This window comes from Aricia agestis, chromosome 19 (genome assembly GCF_905147365.1).
Source record: "Aricia agestis chromosome 19, ilAriAges1.1, whole genome shotgun sequence".
NCBI lineage: Eukaryota > Metazoa > Arthropoda > Insecta > Lepidoptera > Lycaenidae > Aricia > Aricia agestis.
Genome location: NC_056424.1, coordinates 3,387,820 through 3,407,690, shown reverse-complemented (window position 1 = coordinate 3,407,690; position 19,871 = coordinate 3,387,820). Strand labels below are relative to the sequence as shown.

General features: G+C 35.2%; 2 protein-coding genes, 1 long non-coding RNA gene and 1 pseudogene across 4 annotated transcripts in view; 3 read left to right on the top strand and 1 right to left on the bottom strand.

The window, feature by feature from the left end:
• Positions 1–2,980, bottom strand: part of LOC121736730 — a 46,270-nt gene extending 43,290 nt beyond the window's left edge. The window contains exons 1-3 of the mRNA XM_042128115.1: positions 2,780–2,980; positions 1,795–1,918; positions 524–691 (exon numbers count right to left, since the gene is read on the bottom strand). Coding sequence (XP_041984049.1) covers positions 524–691; positions 1,795–1,918; positions 2,780–2,837 — 350 coding nt within the window. The 5' untranslated portion in view covers positions 2,838–2,980. The remainder of the gene's footprint in view (positions 1–523; positions 692–1,794; positions 1,919–2,779) is intronic.
• An 820-nt stretch (positions 2,981–3,800) lies between these two features.
• On the top strand, positions 3,801–6,050 carry LOC121736729 (annotated as a pseudogene).
• Positions 6,051–7,511: 1,461 nt separating this feature from the next.
• LOC121736794 lies at positions 7,512–11,077 on the top strand. The gene is made up of 3 exons (XR_006037064.1): positions 7,512–7,733; positions 10,423–10,618; positions 10,700–11,077. It is a non-coding gene; the product is annotated as an uncharacterized LOC121736794 (long non-coding RNA).
• A 5,838-nt stretch (positions 11,078–16,915) lies between these two features.
• LOC121736529 (protein LLP homolog) lies at positions 16,916–17,674 on the top strand. Of its 2 annotated transcripts, XM_042127780.1 has the most exons (2): positions 16,916–16,965; positions 17,199–17,674. In XM_042127780.1, exons 1-2 carry the CDS (start codon positions 16,943–16,945, stop codon positions 17,599–17,601), a joined length of 426 nt encoding a protein of 141 aa, XP_041983714.1. In that variant the 5' UTR covers positions 16,916–16,942; the 3' UTR covers positions 17,602–17,674. The 2 variants fall into 2 exon arrangements, with proteins under 2 accessions (XP_041983714.1, XP_041983713.1); XM_042127779.1 differs by lacking the exon at positions 16,916–16,965 and having other exon boundaries at positions 17,107–17,674.
• Positions 17,675–19,871: the final 2,197 nt, after the last annotated feature.

Below are 19,871 nucleotides of genomic sequence, written 5' to 3'. Positions count from 1 at the left end.
TGAAGAGGTAAAAGACAGATAGACAAACAGACAGACGGACAGACTGACAAACAGACAGACACACTTTCGAACTTATAATATTAGTATCTACGAATAATAAAAACTAAGGAAACGTAACTCCCATAGTATCACCATTTTAAAGGTTCCTTTCGATCTGTCATGTAACGTCAGCCTGATACTGCTCAAGGCCACCTAAATATCGCAAATTCATTGAAATGTGTACCTTAGGTACACTTTTCTGACAAGTATTGTGGAACATGTTTTTTGACAGAGTTACTATTTCTTAGTTTTTGTTATTCGTAGATTAGTATGGACTCACATACATAACAGATTGATTATATATTTCCGATTTCCGATTTATACTATGTAAATGCATTTTATGTGTTACAACTTACAAGAGCTACTGATAATTATTTTAACTGACAAATTGAGATTCTGCATTTTTGAGAGGAACCTAAAAATATCTTTCTTTTTGTTTTAAAATTGTATGGTTTACATTCAACGACCATACAAGTATACTAACCCGGCGGCAACTTTGGCGTATCCAGTTAGCAGCAGGGTCCTGGTGTCAGCGTGCAACGTGTGCTGGAGGTGCCAGCACAGGCGCGCCCGGCTGCACAGCTCCGAGCGAGCGTCCACGCTCCGCCACAGGGAGCGCTCGCGGACCAGACGACCCAGACGAGCGCATGAGCTAGAGAAAGTTAATAAATAAATATGACTTTATTGTCTCATAAAATAAATACAAATATGGATATTACATGTTACATACAAGTTGAAGTGATCAACCCCTACACTTACAAAACATACTTGTGTTGTAGGGGTTGGCTCAAATTCTTAAGCTCAAAAGATGTCATATGAGTAGTCAGAATAGTGTGGAATAGTGGTATAATTTAACCCCTGAATAATATAAAGATCTACACTGTAAATATTACATTATATATTTACAGTGTCCATCTTTATATTATTATATACAGCGTGTTTGTATAAACACCGTTATCCTTGAAACCATTAAATGAGACCATCAAAATTAACAACTTTTTCTATGAGGACAATGCTGGGAAATCAAAAAATAAAATTAAATTAAGAAATTTAAAAAAACCCCCGCCAAACAACTTTAAAAAGTAATGAAATAATATATTTTACTGAAATTTTAAGTTTAAGTGTAAAGTGATATTTTAGTCCATAATTGTTGTCAGGATGTGTCGGGGGACCGCCAACAGTTTTGCATTTTTATTATTTTGAATTTTGTATCGCCATGTCACTGATTGTCTCGATTCGGCTCGCTGTGAACTGACCCTTAAACTATAATGTTATGTGAAATCAAACATCTACATTAGCAGTACCCCGACACACCTTGACAACAATTATGGACTAAAATATCACTTTACACTTAGGAATTATTTAAACTTAAAGTCAGTAAAATATATTATTTCATTACTTTTTAAAGTTGTTTGGCGGGGTTTTTTTTAATTTTTTAATTTAATTTTATTTCATGCTTTTTAAACTTGTGTTGGTTATAGTGCAGAATAATTCCTATCAACACGATCATATTATATCCCAATGAATACCATCTACGAATGTCCTTTTGGATGAGGCCGTCAATATGAGTCCAAACATGAAACCTCCACTTAGGGTTCATTTGGAGCTCGGCTCCTATAGAATCCAGGTGATGCTGCAGCAGCAGCATGCAAAAATTTATTGGTTATCTTCAGCACATTATTATACAGTATCTACAATGTTTTATATGATAGAAAAATATCTTGTTTTATGTTGCTTCACAAATAAGTTACATACAATCCAAGTGCCTTGAGATCCCTTGGAGAGCAATGTCGTAGGATGTACAGAAGCACATCATCCGACAGATCCAACAGATTTATTTGTGGGACTGGACTCTCTGGCTCCGACTTCTGCAGCGGATCTGTAATTAAATTTTATAATAGTGATGAAATCAATGCAGCAGTAAAGGCTAATGCTTTATTGCCCATCTTGAAAGACATTTTGATCACAGCTGAATGTGGCCATTGTGTAGAGGAGTAATAACATAACATAGTAAACAAAGAAAAAATTATCTTACAATTTATAAAATTATCTTAAAATAAATTTATATTGATTGTGAACAGCATCAAGGTTAAATGATCTGCAAATATGTCTTCTACTTATACCCCCTTACTAACAAAATGTTTATGTTGTATATAAGCAGGCCCCTAGACAAGTAATTTTACTGTGCAATATCACATTGCATAATATTATTGACCGTCTAGGGTTGATCTTGAACATTGCACACCTTTAACTAATAGTCAAATAAACTGTTCAATAAGATTGAAGTGTGGTATTGCACAATGCAATTGATCGCCTAGAACCAGCTAACTATTCAGGGTCCACTGAATTTTAAACGTCATGTGACATTTTCTAATATACCAGACAAAGGCAGGAGAAATTATACCTATGTATTGTGTATTTTTTAAATTATGTATTATTTAGCTACCTGCTGTGTTAATTGGTAAGGGGCTAAAGCATGAAGAGCTGACAGGCTACAATAAATAATTTTGTTTTGGCCTTAACATCAGTCATTGTAGTACCGTAACTGATAAAAAAATTAGAAGAGCTGTGGCACCAGTGGTAAAAAATTATTACTATAACTGTAGCACTTCCAGTGGGTAATTTATACTGTAGCTACGGTGCCACAGCTCCTGTAGCTAGATTTTAGGAGTAGCCACATAGTATGTAAGTAGGATACATGCAATGGTCCTTAAAATCATAAAAAGTAAATAGAACATACCGTCCTGGACGCAGCCGCTGTCGTCAAGAACATCGCAATCGACTTGCATTGAGCCCATTTTACGAATCAAACAATAAATATTCGCCACAAGCCCCAACACTGCGCCTATTTTTACGACACTACACAAATTTTACAACAAAGGACTCCAACATAGCGTTGATTACAAAGTTGCAACGAATCACAGTCAAAACTTGGATGGCAGCCAAGTTCCAACCAGGGTTGCCAGATGCAATTTTACGATTTCCCCCAAACTGATTTTTATATTTCCCCAAAATGATATGTTTTCAAAAAAAATCCCCAATCGCTTTGTTAGAGAAAAAAAAGCGAATATAAAATTGAAACTACTTTTATTCGATCTAGTAGTTTCAATCACTCGACAGTTAAACAGATACACAACACATGGTCGCTCGCTCGATCAAAGAGACAATTTTTTTAAGGGGGTGACAGACGTGCGTGTAAGTAGGCGGACTATGGCTCGACGATCTTAGGAGTTAGGTTGGTATATAGATATGGTCTCAAGACTCTAAATTTTGACAGCCAACCAATCACAGAGCCTGAACCGTGTCTTGAGACAATTAATCGCCTGCAAAGAGCCGCGAGCCGCGAGCCTGGGGGCATGGTAATCCAGTGTGAGCGATTCTCGTGTGTCACCGACGCGAGCCGAGTAAGTTCGCGAACTTAAAACCCGCGTAATTTAAGTTCGTACGTCTGTCAGGCCTTTTACGCACTCGACCAAACAAACCAAAACAAACAAACAACAAATTTGTCAGGATGTTAATCGAATGAAAAGGACGTTGGTTTCATTTGTTTGTTATGTTTTTTAGAAGTGCTAACCCCAAAAAATCCCCATAGTGTATTTATTTTCCCCAAACATTTCCCCAAAGATACTGTTTCCCCAAATTTTCGCCTAGAGTCAAAATTTTCCCCAGAATTGCGAAAAAAACCCCCAATCTGGCAACCCTGGTTCCAACTTAGGACAGCCGCACAGAAAAGTCTATTGTGGCCGCACAGTGTTGCAGAAATGACATTTGTGAAATCGGTGTTGCTACCAACTAAAAATCGTGAGAAATAGGGAGATTGCTACCAACTAAAAATCGGGAGATTTCTGCCTAAATAAATCAAATTAAAACACGTGATAAAGTTATTTCGGATTGAAGTACTGTCTCGCTCTGTATATATATATATCTGTATATATATATATATATATATATATATATATATATATATATATATATATATATATATATATATATATATATATATATATATATATATATATATATATATATATATATATATATATATATATATATATACACTTAGCTTGCTTTATATATATATATATATATATAAAGCAAGCTAAGTGAAAATAAATTATATTTCATCGCTTCAGTTTTCAGATATTTTATTCACAACGTAGTCCCTTTAACCTACAGGTGATTTTTTTCACGCTTTAAAAGACATTTATGAAACTAGTTACTCTCTTGAGAGTCAGTTATGACTCAAAAGTCAATATTCCCCTACCACCCGCACCACCGCCGGAGTTGTGGATGGGGCAGACGGCCATTTTGGACTCATTTTCCTTTTTCGTGCACGGTGGCGACAGCACGCACCTTTCTATTAATAAGAGTTTGAAAAAATATAATATTTTTTCAAACTCTTAATAAATTTTATTTTCTTTATTATTTTTATTATTTATTCCACGTTGTTCTTAATGCCAAAACGAAGTGCAGAAGAAAAAATCGTTCATTACGAACGAAAAATAATTACGTAAACGTTATCACCGCAAACAAGTTAAATCATCAGACCCATCTGATACTGAAGGTAGGATTTTTTTGTATTACAATAACACTTAACAATATTGCAAATAAATTACATCAGGAGAGGCCGTGAGCCTTTTGCTCGTTGAAGTGATGATAATAATTAATTATCCGTTTTATTATTGCAAATAAAAGAAATCAGGAAAGGCCGTGAGCTTTTTGCTCGTTGAAGTGATGATAATAATTAATTATCCGTTATAATATTGCAAATAAATGAAATCAGGAAAGGCCATGAGCCTTGTAAGATCAAACTAAATTCTTCATCGGGGCAGGCCGTGAGCCTTTTGCTCGTTGAAGTAATCATAATAATTAATTATCCGTTATAATATTGCAAATAAATGAGATCAGGAAAGGCCGTGAGCCTTGTCCAATCAAACTAAATCCTTCATCAGGGCAGGCCGTGAGCCTTTTGCTCGTTGAAGGGATGATAATAATAATCATAATATATTTTGTTTTTGGGCGTTCTTAATGCCGACAACAATTTTGAGCAAAGACCTATAAATGCCGAAACGCTGGCAATGGCGTTAGATGGAGCCCTGCTCCGTCCCTCGTAGTACCCGAATCCATTTCGGGAACCGAGGTTATTCTAGAATTTAGACACATTGGAACCGAAGAACCCGGTTCCAGGAATAGTTCTGGTGTAACAATTATAAAATACCGAGGCAGCGGATCAAGCACTTGATCCTAAAATTTCGGAAGCACTCGAAGAATCCATTAGTGACACTCCTGACTATGGATCTAAAATTCATGATAATTTAGCCATATGGCTTCCTCTTCTAACAAAAGGGTTGACAAATTAGAGAATCGGGAGAAGATATTAAAGGACTATTCAATTCCCGACAACCACAGGTTGCTACAAGCACCGAAACTCAATGCTGAAATTTCAGCAGCTGTCCCCGATTCCGATTCACTAGGAACTGAGATAAAATTTTATTTATCCACCAACACCTTTGTTGTGGTATAACGGCTGTTAAATATAGGGCTCTCGATATTCTCTTAAGTGGGAGGACAGGAAGAGTGTCATTCACCACCTAAGCAACGTCTGTCGCTTGCTGTCGGATTTGGATCCCACAAATGCTCACAGTAGAATATAAAACGTAATTACACCAAACCTGGACAAGAACTTTCTACATCATGTCATCCAGGATTCAGTGAGAGATGACACTCATTTCGGAAACAAGCTGTCGGAAAAGATCAAAGCGGCTAAAGCGATCGAACGACGGGGTCAAAAAATTCAAAAAACCAATCCGAGAGCTTCCGGTTCACATCCCAATAATAACCGTTCCTATACTAATTCGGGAAACTGGTCGGGCCCACACTGGTATACACCGAACCGTGGCAACCAAGGTAGGAGGAGAACAACAACGCAGAGCCGAGCATACGCGAACTTGATGCAGCAACAGTCTGCACCTACGACGGCGAACAAGCCGCGTACTCCGGCGCCGCAGTGACCAAGGTACATGCTGGCCGAATCAGATTTTTTACAAAATCTCGTCTTAATGCAGTATTTCTTGATTGGATACAAAATTATCTCTACATAGTACCTCTTTGCAAAGAAGTTCATCAAAGTAATGTTCCTCGTAATACTTTTTCGAAAGCGGAACATCAAGAAATGTCCACTGCGAATTAAAAACTAGTCGAATTAGGCGCCGTGACAAAATGTTCACCATGCAAAGACCAGTTCGTATCCAAAATATTTCTTGCCCCCAAGCCTAATTGGGGTAAGCGTTTCATTTTAAACTTAAAGCTATTTAACAATTTTGTTCAAAGTCACATTTTCAGATGGAAGACCATCAAAGAGCTGCTAAATTAATACCTAAAGACAGTATTATTTAGCAACTATGTGGCCTAAAGGAATCAATTAAAAATGGTAACTCGATCACAACTTACGAGTTCACGTCAATGACCTACGGATTATCCGTGGCTCTTGCTTCCTAGGGTTTTTACTAAAATTATAAAGGAAGTTATTTCATCCTTAAGGTTTTGATTGACGATTGCTTAGCTAACGTAAATGAGACTTTGAAACTATTGCACTGCCTGGGATTCGTGATTAATTTTGATAAACCCAAGCGTAAATTTTTAGGTTTTCTTTTCGATACTAAAAATTTAATAATCTCACTTCCAGATAGTAAAAGAAACAGTATTTTATAGCGCAAAAAAAAATTACCCGAATGCACTTTGCGAGAATTTGCTCAATTGAATGGAAATCTAGTTGCGGCGAGTCCGGCCGTAGATATTTTTCAATACTAGAAAATCCAAATTACGAACGTAAGACAAAGTTACCTTGTTCTATTCTTGAGGATCTCACTTGGTGGATTAACAATATTATAAAACGGCATCGCATCCAATGCGACACGCCGGTTACAAAATGGAAATCCACTTTCAGTCCAACTTTTTGCAGCAGATGACGATTAATATGCATAAAAGATTTTTTTTGTAAATACATAATTTTAAAATAAATACATAATATGAATTATAGATTTTCATTGCTAAATATCACTTTTATAGTTGAAAAAAAAACGCCAAAAATAAAAACAACTGGTTACCACTACTTAATACAAATTTACAAGTAAGTATCCAATTAAACCAAGAATCTTATGTTATAGGTATATAAGCTTCTTGAATTAAACGAAGCGAGTCTCCTTATAACATTTTTATTGACATTACTATATATTATGTCTATGCTTTTAATTGCCCTTTTTTTTTTTTTTATTGGACTACTTTGGGCTATCTTTTTATCGCGAAGTGGCGATTTGACCGGTCTTTGATCTGGCAACCCTGCTATATAGTAATCTGTGGTCAAGAACAAACAAGATAATTCGCTCGTGTTTATGATTTTCAATTTTCAAAGGGGATATTTTGGAGGATATAAACAATAAATAAACTACGTTAATAATTTTCATAAGTGCTCAAAGAGGATATAAACTACGTTTCATAAGTGCTCAAAGAGGATATAAACTACGTTACATAAGTGCTAACGAAGACGGTCACTGTTTGAAACTATTACTATTAGGACTCTTCGTTGCTTAAAATTTCTTTAGATACTGATAAGTTAGAATGAGCTGTTCCGCCATATATTGCACTTCCAGGACGACAAAGGGAGGTCGTAAAAACCAGGAAGTGTCATTTCATTTGTAAGTAATAAAAATTATACAAATTATGCACACTCAAAAAACTATTTGTAAGTACATAAGTATGATTTTGCTGCCATGCATGGAAAAAATTCAAAATCATAGAGCTCAAACTACAGCGAATTCTATGATTAACACCAGAGGTTCCCAAACTCTTTTGTTTTATAAACCACTTTTAAAATTTTGCTCCATCCCGTGGACCCCAAATCTTCTTTAGGAAATTAAACATTAGATCTGCAGTTGTAAACATGCAAAAACAAACTCTAAGCTTCTAAACATATTAAGTTGCGATTAAGATTAGAGGTCAATACACACAATATAACATAAGGTACCTATATTTTATGGAATATAATATGGAATCAAGCAAGCATTTTAGCTTTTTACTATAAAAATAAAATTACATTTTCATGCACCCCCAGCTCACGATTTTGGACCCCCAGTATTTGCCACGCACATCGTAGACCCCCGTCGAGTTTCCTGGGGTCCACCTGGACCACTTTCGGAATTACTGAATTACACTATAGCCCAGTCACTATAGGGGGTTAACCTCGGAAAATCGAGGTACCCAATATAATATTACCACTTCAAAATTTGTAGTTTGGCATCCTAAAACAGTTCTCAAAATTCACATATAATTCGATGGTTGCAAGTTTTAAAATCAGGGGTGAAAAGTCACAAAAATTGTTTTTTTTTTTCTGTTTGGTTATTTGAACGCGCTAATCTCAGGAACTACTGGTCTGATTTGAAAAATTCTTTTAGTGTTAGATAGCCCATTTATCGAGGAAGGCTATAGGCTATATAGCATCACGCTGTGACTTTTGGGAGCGAAGAAACAGAGGAAAATGTGGAAAAAAGCGGGGGATTTTTCCTATTGAGCTGCATGCGCTGCATAAACAGTAAAAGATTTTCAAAATCATGAATAGGCATGATGACAATTTTTTTTTTCTTATCGGTAATTGAAAGACACTTAAAAAATAGAAACATTGTTGAAAGAATGACTCTGTTGGCTTAAAAATTCACCAAGATATGACAATTCAAATATCTCATAAAAAGACCTGCCCGAAACGCTCCATACAACGTCTTTCGTAGTTTGTACGCATCGGGAGACAACTTTGTTCGACAGGTATATTAAATATTGCGTTTATGAAAGTGGTTTCATAACAAATTTGCTTTTAATTGCATAAGTTATCGAATTGTATACAAATATTAAGGAATTTAATTGAAAAAAAATTTGACTTGAATATCCAACTTTGAAGGTGCATAACAAAAAAAATACAAATGCTATCAAGCTGAAATTTTGGGAGCACTTTTTTTTAGAACATTTGTTGTAAAAAAAGCCCATGACTTTATATTATATATCTTTTAAGGTTAGCTCTCTATAACCTTTTTTATTCTAACCAAATTTGTTCTAAAATAATGCATTATTGGCGAAGGTGTTTTTACGAGGATGATCCTTATCCAAATAAATAAATAAATTCATCACAAGTATTTAATTCAAAATAAAATTGCCTTTTACATCATTCAATCTAATGAAAACCTTAAAAGATATCGCAGATTTAAATAACATCACAGCAAATAATGATAATACTCCCCACACCGGTTTTGGTGACGGTGGCCAGTTTCATTGATACCAGGCCAGGTAAGAAGGAGTAATTTTTATATTGCCCAGGTGTGTGCGCAGTACACAAGAGCACACTCATTCCTTTACTCTCATAACCCAGTGGGACGGAAGACCGACACGACTGGCGAGAGATTAGGTGTAGGACGGACTTTTTACATGCCCATCCGACGCATGGATCATCTTACTTGTCAGACAATCAAGTGATCAGCCTGTATTGTCCTAATGAAACTTGGAAATAACATATTTCCAACGCGGGAATTGAACTCACGACCTCCGAGTCAAGAGCGACGCTCTAGACCACTGGACCACGAAGGCGCAAAATAATGTTCTTAATAGCGTTCATAAAACTATATACATTGACGCGGACGAAGTTGCGGGCAACAGCTAGTCATTTTATTTTTGTCAAGACGTCTATGTAATACCTGGTAATACCATAGACTTAATATATATACGGTGAGAAGGTCATCTTTGTCGAAGGTCACTATGGATCAGTATTTGTCAAAGGCTCAAAAGGTATAATTTCACTCAAATATTACACATAGCTAAGGTAAAATAAATGAAAATATTATGTTGTAAAAATATATTAAGTATGTAAAAAATATGTACCTACTACCTAGTTGATTTTTTAATTTTGCACAGATTATCAGTGTATGCCCCATGCAATTTTTTTATGTTCGAAAGAACCACCCTGGAACTCAGTTGTTGCATGACATGCCGATCGCGAAACGATCATGCGTGCAATGTCATGCACATATTGCATGACGGACACGAGGTCAGTGATGACGAAAAATTAAACAATCAAATGTACTGCAATGTAATGCACGTAGTTTTCATGTCATGCGCATCAATGAATAAAATAAATGATCATGCGTGCATGACAGCACGTAACGCATGTCATGCTGCATGATTGTCTTGGGAGCGCTTTATAATGGCCGGTATTCCTGTCATGCGGGTCAAATGTGCGCGAGTGACAACCGCATAACAGGAAAAGCACTCTTAGCGGGCCCGTTATAGATGAGCAATTTTATTGCACAGAAGATAATTAATATACATAACTTTATTTTTCCCCAGATTTCCGAAATATCCAGAGATAAGAGCCGAATGGTTAAAAGCTGTCAGACGTGATAATTGGCAGCCAACAAAATTCTCGAGGCTCTGTTCAAAGCACTTTGATGAATCTTGTTTTGTCGAGGGATTGTCAATTAAAAAATTAAAACCTGATGCAGTACCAACAATTTTTGAAGGTTATTCGACATATTATCAATTGGTAAGATTTTTTAATTATATATACACATGTATGTACTTGAAATAACAATTCCAATCAAAGATATTTGTATCTGGATTTTAGGCAGTGCCGAAAAGAAAACCAAGTAAGCGCATAACTGAAATTGAATTTTCTTCAAGAAAGCGCAAAAGGATGCTAGAAAGTGGTCTCGACCCAAGATATTGTAATTTTTATTCATTTAAACTTGTATCAAAATTGGCAAGAGCAAAAAAAATTGCTTTAAAACGACTAAAGCAAATAAAAAAATTAAGAGAAGCTAATCGTAGGCTTATAAAAAAGAAGGCAAGCTTGCTTAATATTATAAGTGATTTAAAAAAAAATAAGAATCACCTCAATACAGAAGATAAAGTCTTGATCTTTTATGTATCATAAGGACTGGAAGTAAGGACCTACTTATAAGATTGACATGAAAAAGCAACAATAAATCTGTGGTTATTGCTACCTATGTTTTATTTTCAACACTGCACTTAGCGCACTGTACTGGTGCATTTCAAAACTAATTCTCGTTCCAATTAAGCTTCAGCATAATTCGGCATTGTGCGCCACTGAGTCGCACCATGCTCTCTTTTTGGAAAACTAACCGGCCCCCTAGACGAGCAATTTTATTGTGCAATATCACGTATTGCGTAATATTTTTAACTGTCTAGGGTTGATATTGAACATCGCGCGCCTTCATACCCAGTCAAGTTAGACATTTGAGGTTGCATAAAATCGCACCAAGCTTAAGGCGCGGATCCACCGCAGCGGAAAGAAAACGCACGTGCTTCAAGCTTCAAGAAAATATATGTGACTGTGTCCACTGCAACCCACGAGCACGCTACGTATGGATTGACATACGTGGCTTGCTCGAATATGGTGCATACGTAGCTCAACGCTGGCTACACTAGCATGCTGTACACGGGATCAGGGGCGTCTTTCCCTTATGTGCAGGGTGTGCGTTGCACACGGGCGCCGCGGCCCTAGGGGCGCCGAGCGCCGCTCGCAACGGAGCCCCATTCGTCGCGCGCCCGCATTGGCCGGCCACAGATTACTAATATAAATTTGTGGCCGGCCACAGCGCTTTAAGGCGTTGTGGTTGTTGCAACTACGTAAAATGGGTTTTTTTAAACACGTTTTTGACCAGCAGTTCCTGAGATTAGAGCGTTCAAACAAACAAACTCTTCCGCTTTATAATATAATATGATGAGGTTAGTTAGGGTCTAATCACACAGAACACTTAGTCAGCTTTGTTCAGCTTTAATACGATACACTGTAGCACTACTTTGATAATATTAGAAATGAAATTAGAAAATACAATACAACAAAGTTTTCGTTAGAAGCTTATCTTCAGTTTTGTTTTTAGTTTTTCGTAGTGCTAACTGCTAAAAATAAATGGATTATAGATAGGTACTGCTACTTCACGTTATCTACGTATCAAATCGTTGTTAATTTATTACGCCTATCTAAATAACGGAGAGGAAGTTTGTAATCTTTAATACAAATATGTAGCGTTTGTATTGTTCAATTTAATATTTTTATCCTAATGGTCGACATTATCTGAATCTGGAAACATTTCATCGATAATAGAAAAGACAGTTGTACATCACTAGTATTAGTTCCAAATACTCCCACTACTACTATCAGCGCCAATATGGCGACATGATGGTGACTTTCAAACGTCATTTTTACGTCAAATTTAGTTCCTATCCCTAATAATGGGGTAGCTGATTCCGCTTCAAATAGGCACAAAAATAGCTGTCATTTCAAAGGGTATCATCAGTCCAGCGTACTTGTATAATGGAGGTCAGTGAGTTGGCGTATTACGCCAGTACACTCGTAATAGTTTAGGAACACGCTGACATAATAAAAACTTGTCAAACTGAAACTTGACAACTGAAAGAGTTTTGGCGAGCATGTCACTTTCAAACTTCTTCTACTTTTTATTGTTGGTGTGTTTTTTATTATTTTTTCCCAAATTGTGGTTTTTGGGTTTGTGATATTCATTATTGGTAAAATAGAGTCTGGCTAGTGAAAGATGAGACTGGAAAAAGGCGACAAATTCAAAAAATCGACGTATAACAACCCTGTTTATAGCCGGAATTTTAATCTACGAACTACGAATAATAAAAACTAAGAAACCTTATTATTCGAAGTTCGTAGATCAAAACTATAATTCCGGCTATAGACATGGTTGTTAAACGTCGATTTTTTTAATTTGCCGCCTTTTTCCAGTCTCATCTTTCGCTAGCCAGACTCTATTGCGGCCGTTCCCAATATTTGATCTATCTCTGGTTTTGCCCTACTAGAGATAGGAATAGCTCAGATTAGACATTAGAGACATATATGTTGACCTCATTTTTTTCCTTCATGCTAATCGCTTCATAATCATTCATTATTACAAAAAAAACTAATATTTTAATATTTTACACAGTAGAAACCCATAAAAATGTTAATTGAAAAATATGCCTTATAAATGGCGCCGAAAACACTGTCCGCCATAGTGTGACGTTTTGTATTTTAAGCTCTCTTTATTGAAAATTTTTTATATGCTAAATGTACGCGTCTAAAAGTGCCCAAAAATTATAAAACAATTAAATAAGAAATTAGAAATCATTTGTAATGTTGACATCTTTTGGAGAAAAGTTTTGACCATTTCATTTCCCGTCTACAATAAATGGAGATAATTTATAAAACTGATGTTTTATTTGAATTATTCAAGAAAATATATTTTACAAATCTTTCTAGGCTTATTTTTATTATTTATGTACAAATAAACTTACATATAACGAGCGCGATAAATAAAAGATATTAAATTACGAATAGAATGACGTCACATCCAATTCGGAAGTACCGCAAAAGCGTTTTCGTCAGTACAAATCCTATTTTCATAAAATCGTATTTTCAAATCGACTTTCAATCATAAGCTTTTATTTGATGATAAGGGTAAAATACGGTTTCCTATGCCAAGTTCTACTAGAAATATGTATTTGTTCAATGAAATTGAATATAGGTCAAGTAGACTATTGGATAATGCGATCCATAAATAAATATGGAACGTTTGAATACATTTTTTATTGGGGTGGAGTAGGTAAGGTATTTATTTATAAATAATAAAAATATATGTGCGATACTTTAACATTATATTTTATTAGTTACCGTTACACAGTTACAGTCTGTCAAGAAAGAGTAGACGCTGAAATAAATTTTCCAAACATAATCACGATCAAATGGTAATTTGGCGCCTTGTATTTTCACAGGGAACGTTTGTACACTTCAAATCAATCTTCAAATAGTAACGGCAAGCGGTAGTAGCAATTTTCGGACGCCAACCAGGCTTTTTAATTTTTTTCAACCATAATTCCAGTCTTCCTTCGTCAGACGGAAACCTGTCAATTATTTTAAGAGCATAATATGTATTTGATAATAAAAATCGGTTAACGGAGATTTCAATACAATTATTATAGATATCGATAAGTTTTATCGACAGAAAACTCCAGCACTATTGAATATTATTGTGTATCAAAAATCGGTAAAACAAAGGTAAATATGTGGTAAGATTAGTGCCAAATTTTACAACTTGCCTACATTATCAATAAAAGTTTAATATCGCAGAAATGAGCTGTTAAGATATATATACTATTACCTAATCGCGTAAAACCTTTTAAAACACTTTAAAAACACGAAAACAATTCAAATGATTAGGCCATAGAGAATTAAAATAAATACATGGTTACCAATAGTTACGTCAAATTTAGTTCTCGGTCCTAATAATGGGGGCGCTGATTCCGCTTCAAATGGCACAAAAAAAGTGGGTATCATAGATCCAGCGTACTTGTATAATGGAGATCAGTGCGCCAACTAGAGTAAGGAATAAGGATAGACACTTCTAGATTTTCTATTGGTTCCTCACCGATCTGAAATTATCTGCAGGTTGGCATCACTGACTAGAGATGGGTTGTGTTTCCAAAAAATATCAGTGTACTGTCAAGTGTGACATAAATCAAAATATCTTAAGCCTAAGCGATCATTGACCTAAGGCTCCAACGATTATCATGAAATTTAGTATATAGGGGTTTTCGGGGGCGATAAATGGATCTAGCTAAGAATCATTTGTAGAAAATGACATTTTCATCGAATACCGAGCAAAGCTCGGTCAAATAGCTAGTTAATCATAATATGATTAATTTTTCAACTCCACTTTGCGTGCAATTCATATTGTGATTCACTTAGATTAATGATTGGTCCCGCGAGCGGCGCTCGCGCGCGGAGACCAATTATTAATCGAAGCGAATCACTTTTAAGCTCAACTTTGCGTGCAATTCATATAGTGATTCGCTTACATCAATGATTGGTCTCTCGCACGGCGCTCGCGCGCAGCGACCAATCATTAATCGAAGCGGATCACTATATGAATTGCACGCAAAGTGGAGTTTAAAAAAGAATCATATTATGATTCTATATATGATTCTCCAAAGCGACCATTTTAGCCCCACAGGACTGCACGGCAGTCCTGCCGTGAATGGGCCTCTTTAAAGTGTGATTAATAAACTTATTATAACCCTTAGGCAGCCATTACACAGTCAATCCAGATCGCGATCCGTGATCGTGATCATTGATCGCAATCCTGATTGACTGTGTAACGTGTTGGATTGATGAATCGCGAAATCGGATCCCAAATATTTAGACTTTTTGAAATCCATGATCGTGATCCGAAGATCGCGATCCAGATTGAGCGTGAATGATGTAAATAGACCTAATGTGAAATTAGGTCTATTTACATCAGTCAGCGTTCACACCGCAATGGAGTCGGACGACTAGACTAGTTAGTTTGCATAATCCTCCTCTTCCTCAGTACTATGAATTTCATCTAACAAGTTCAAATGAGTGATGTTCCTTTTTAGTAACCAGGTTTAACCCAGGGGCTCCCAAACTTATTTCGTCTACTGCCCTCTAATTTGAGAACAAATTATGTTTTAGCGCTCCCTTTGTTTCAATTTAAAACGCATCCAGATGAAATAAATAACCCCCAAGCGGGCCCAAGCCTCAAAACAACAGGGTTTGGGACCCAGAAAAAAGGGGATTATTTTTCTGGGTCCCACACCCTGTAGACCTTCAGCGCCCACAAGGAGGCGTTATCGCCCACTTTGTGAAAGGCTGATATAACCCAACGTTTCCTCTTAACGCGTTTCTTCACAGCAGTAGCAATAACGATTGCTGCACAAGCTTTTTTCTTATCGGAAGCCAATTTATATTTTATACTAGTAAACGCGTGTTCATCATACGGTAGCGAACAGTCGACTGATGTGATTTGGATTGAACGTTTGATGATCAAACGTTCAATCCAATCAGATCGCGATCCAACCGAGGTCACTGATCAAACTTTGATCAGTGACCTCGGTTGGATCGCGATCTGGATTGACTGTGTAATGGCTGCCTAAGGATCTGTGATCTGATCCATCAATCCGGTAAATATTGACGATTTGATCGTCAAGGTACCGCGATAGTCGTAACTTACGACTGTCATCGGCCGCGCGCGCCTATCAAAGTAGCCGCGCGCGGCTTACGACTGTCGCGATGCACGGAATTGTACCTTTACCCACGGATTGATGGATTGATCATATTTTAAGGGGTTTTACACACACAGTTAAACGTGCCATTAAAGGGTAGGGTGCCACTTTACTAAAACTACTGACTTGACTCGTTGACTTTACTGACTACTTTTTAGACTTTTACTAGACCAGGGATGGGGAAACTTTTTCCTTCGCGTGCCAATATAATCTTATCAAATTATATGGCGGGCCAAGTTGTTGCATTTTTGACTATGTTAATTAAGTACTGAAATACAAATATTGATATGTATTTTCTGAAACACTAATTTATTGTGCAAATATTACAAAATAACTGTTGGAATAAAAAAGAAATTAGAAATTGTAATTAAATTAAACTTTTATTTACTAACAACTAACAATACGAAATATTCTCTTGGTTTTTGTTTGATGGTCGCGGGCCGGAGATGGCCCGCGGGCCGTAGTTTTCCCCATAAACCTATAATGCTAGTATATATTATGTCTATGGTTTTCCCAACCCTGTACTAGACTTTCAACTTGACAATAAATTGGAAAAAAGACTAAATTTTGTAAACTTTTTACGAAAAAAAATTTTTCCGCCATATTTTACTTGACATTGGCCAAAGCCGAGCGCAAAGAAAAAACATTGTTTCCTGTCAAATTGACAGTGTCAATGGCCCGATCGGCTATCATTTATCAATGTCATTTTCCAATGTTTTTCAAAATACAACAAGTTTTATTAAAATAAAACTTATTTGATATGGCTAAATCATTAAGAAGCAGATGGAAAAGACTAAATTTTGTATACTTTTTACGAAAAAAAATTTTTCCGCCATATTTTACTTGACATTGGCCAAAGCCGAGCGCAAAGAAAAAACATTGTTTCCTGTCAAATTGACAGTGTCAATGGCCCGATCGGCTATCATTTATCAATGTCATTTTCCAATGTTTTTCAAAATACAACACGTTTTATTAAAATAAAACTTATTTGATATGGCTAAATCATTAAGAAGCAGATGGAAGAGAAAATGCAGGGCAATCAAAAGAGAAAGATACGCCGTGAAGGAGTTGGCAAGATTGAAAAAGATGCTTGGTGTGAAAGAAGACGAAAATGTTAAGGAAAGTGAGGTTATGGAATCAGAACAGGTGATTTTCCTCGACGCAGGTCAAATTGGTAAAAATAAGAAAAAGAAGAATGAAGAGAAGCCTGCTTCTGTTGAAGAGGAGGACGTGGAAATGAGTTCAGACGACGAGAAAGTTGAGGTAGCTGCTGAAAATGGCAAGAAAAAGGTTTACAGTTCAAAAACATTGAGGGATCAAAATGGCCAGTTTCCTATATGGCTCCACAAAAGAAAGATTGCTAAAATGACTAAAAGTAAAAATAATATTAAAAAGAAGTCCAAGAAGCGTAGACGATGAAATAAAACAATCTGCTTGTCTAACATTTAATTAAAAGTATTCTTCTCTCTGAAATAAAGTTGAAAAATCCTGCTATAGTTGTTTTCATTTTATAACTTCAGAGATAATTGGTATTAAGAAATAGGTCCATAAGTTCTACAAGCTCTATTTATGTTATTGTATTAAATTATCACTAATTTTTTATGACTTTACTTTGACAATTTCTGTGGCTCAATGGTTGAGCGTGTGGTGGTGCAATGTGCGGCTTAGGGGAGACTGATTGAAAGAGATGTTTTAGTCGTGACTGATCTTTATTAACTAACTTAATAATTAATTAACCTAACTTATATAGGAGGGAGGTGTGACATACACTACACCTCCCCCGTTTTTTTGAAAAAAAAAAAATACTTATACTAGATTTTTTTTTTTTACTAAAATACTAATGTTATATATTATCTACTTACTAAAATCATAAGTTTGCTTTTTAATTTCTTATTAATACTTAATACTACAATACTATCTAAATAATATATATATGTTAATTATGTAAATAATATATAATGTTTTATCTTTCAATATTTTATATGTAATAATGTAATATAATTATTAATTATATATATATATATATATATAACTGGAATCTTGGAATCGGCTCCAACGATTTTCATGAAATTTAGTAAGTATATAGGGGGTTTCGGGGGCGATAAATCGATCTAGCTAGGAATCATTTCTAGAAAATGTCATTTACATCGGATACCGAGCAAAGTTCGGTCAAACAGCTACTTATTATTTATATAAGACGAATGACTATAAAATGAATAGGTCACAAAGTGAAATAGATACCTACTGAAAATGAATTTAAAATAGAATATTACATTATTACATATAAAATATTGAAAGATAAAACATTATTAATATTAATTAAAATTTGAAGGTTTCATATAATATAATATTTTATGAGTAGGTACTATAGTGAATATTTGACAATGAATTGAATAAATATTGCATTTTTGTAATTTAAGAGGTTTTATAAAAGTTCATTAGTTAATGAGTAAAGGAGATATTATAGAGTTTATATTTTAAAGAGTGTAAAAAAATAAGCAAAGTAACCATGTGAAAAATATTAAGTATAATTAAATAGTGAGAAAATGTTTAAATTAATTATTATTGAATATTTTTGGGTAAGTATTAAAATTACATCGTCAACCACCCATAAGGTACTTACTATTAAAATGTCATTTAAATTTAGGAAAACAGCACAGATTTGTATTTATTGTTATTTATAATATAAAAAAGGTTATATTATTTAGATAGTATTGTAGTATTAAGTATTAATAAGAAATTAAAAAGCAAACTTATGATTTTGAATTTTTGGAACTAAATTAATTTGAACAAATTTACGCATTTTCACCCCTTTACAACGCTTTTTTCCAGTAAAAAAGTAGCCTATGTCCTTTGTCAGGCTCTAGACTATCTGTATACAAAATTTCATTACAATCGGTTCTGTAGTTTTGCCGCGAAAGCGAGACAGACAGACAGAGATACTTTCGCATTTATAATATTAGTATAGAAGTAGGTATAGATAATGAAGAAGGCGCTAACAGGCGCTAATGAGATCTATAATTACTGGGGATACCACGTAAAAGAAACTAGGCGCCTGAAGGTGTAACCCAACGTTAGGTAGTGTGAAAAAGGGACTTAAATATTTATTACTGAAAAAACATAAGAATAAAAGTTGGAGGAAATTGAATGATAATGTATTTTTTTTTCTTTTGATGTCATACAGGCGAAATTATACTTCGACTTGTTAAAAAAGTGTAAGAATCAAACTTGTAGAGAATTAAATTTGCAGATTTGTCAGATTTGGTGGAGTTTTTTAATTTGAGCTATTTATGGCCTCTTCTAAACACTAGCGCAAAAAAAACTTTCTATAAATATTAATTTCAGAAAATATCTAACGCGACTGTAATACCGATGATGAACGCTATAATCTTAGCGGCCCCTACTAGACGAGCAATTTTATTGCGCCATATTATCACGTAGGTATTGCGTAATAATATTGACCGTCCAGGGTTGACATTGAACATCGCGCGTCTTCAATCTAATAATCTTCAAATAAACTGTTCAATAAAATTGAAGCGTGATATTGCACAATATAATTGATCGTCTAAGGGCCGGCTTGTGTAACAAATCATAGAAGTTTTCAAGAAAAAGAATAAATAAAAGCCTTAAAATGTTATCCCGTAGTTATCTTGTTTTATTTTCTATTCTTGGTTGACATTTCAATTTGG

Excerpts from the sequence above, each read along its gene's own strand:
- LOC121736529 (XM_042127780.1), top strand. The coding sequence starts at position 16,943 with ATGGCTAAATCATTAAGAAGCAG. Across the intron at positions 16,966-17,198 it reads GCTAAATCATTAAGAAGCAG|ATGGAAGAGAAAATGCAGGG; the intron begins ATGGAAAAGACT and ends ATTAAGAAGCAG.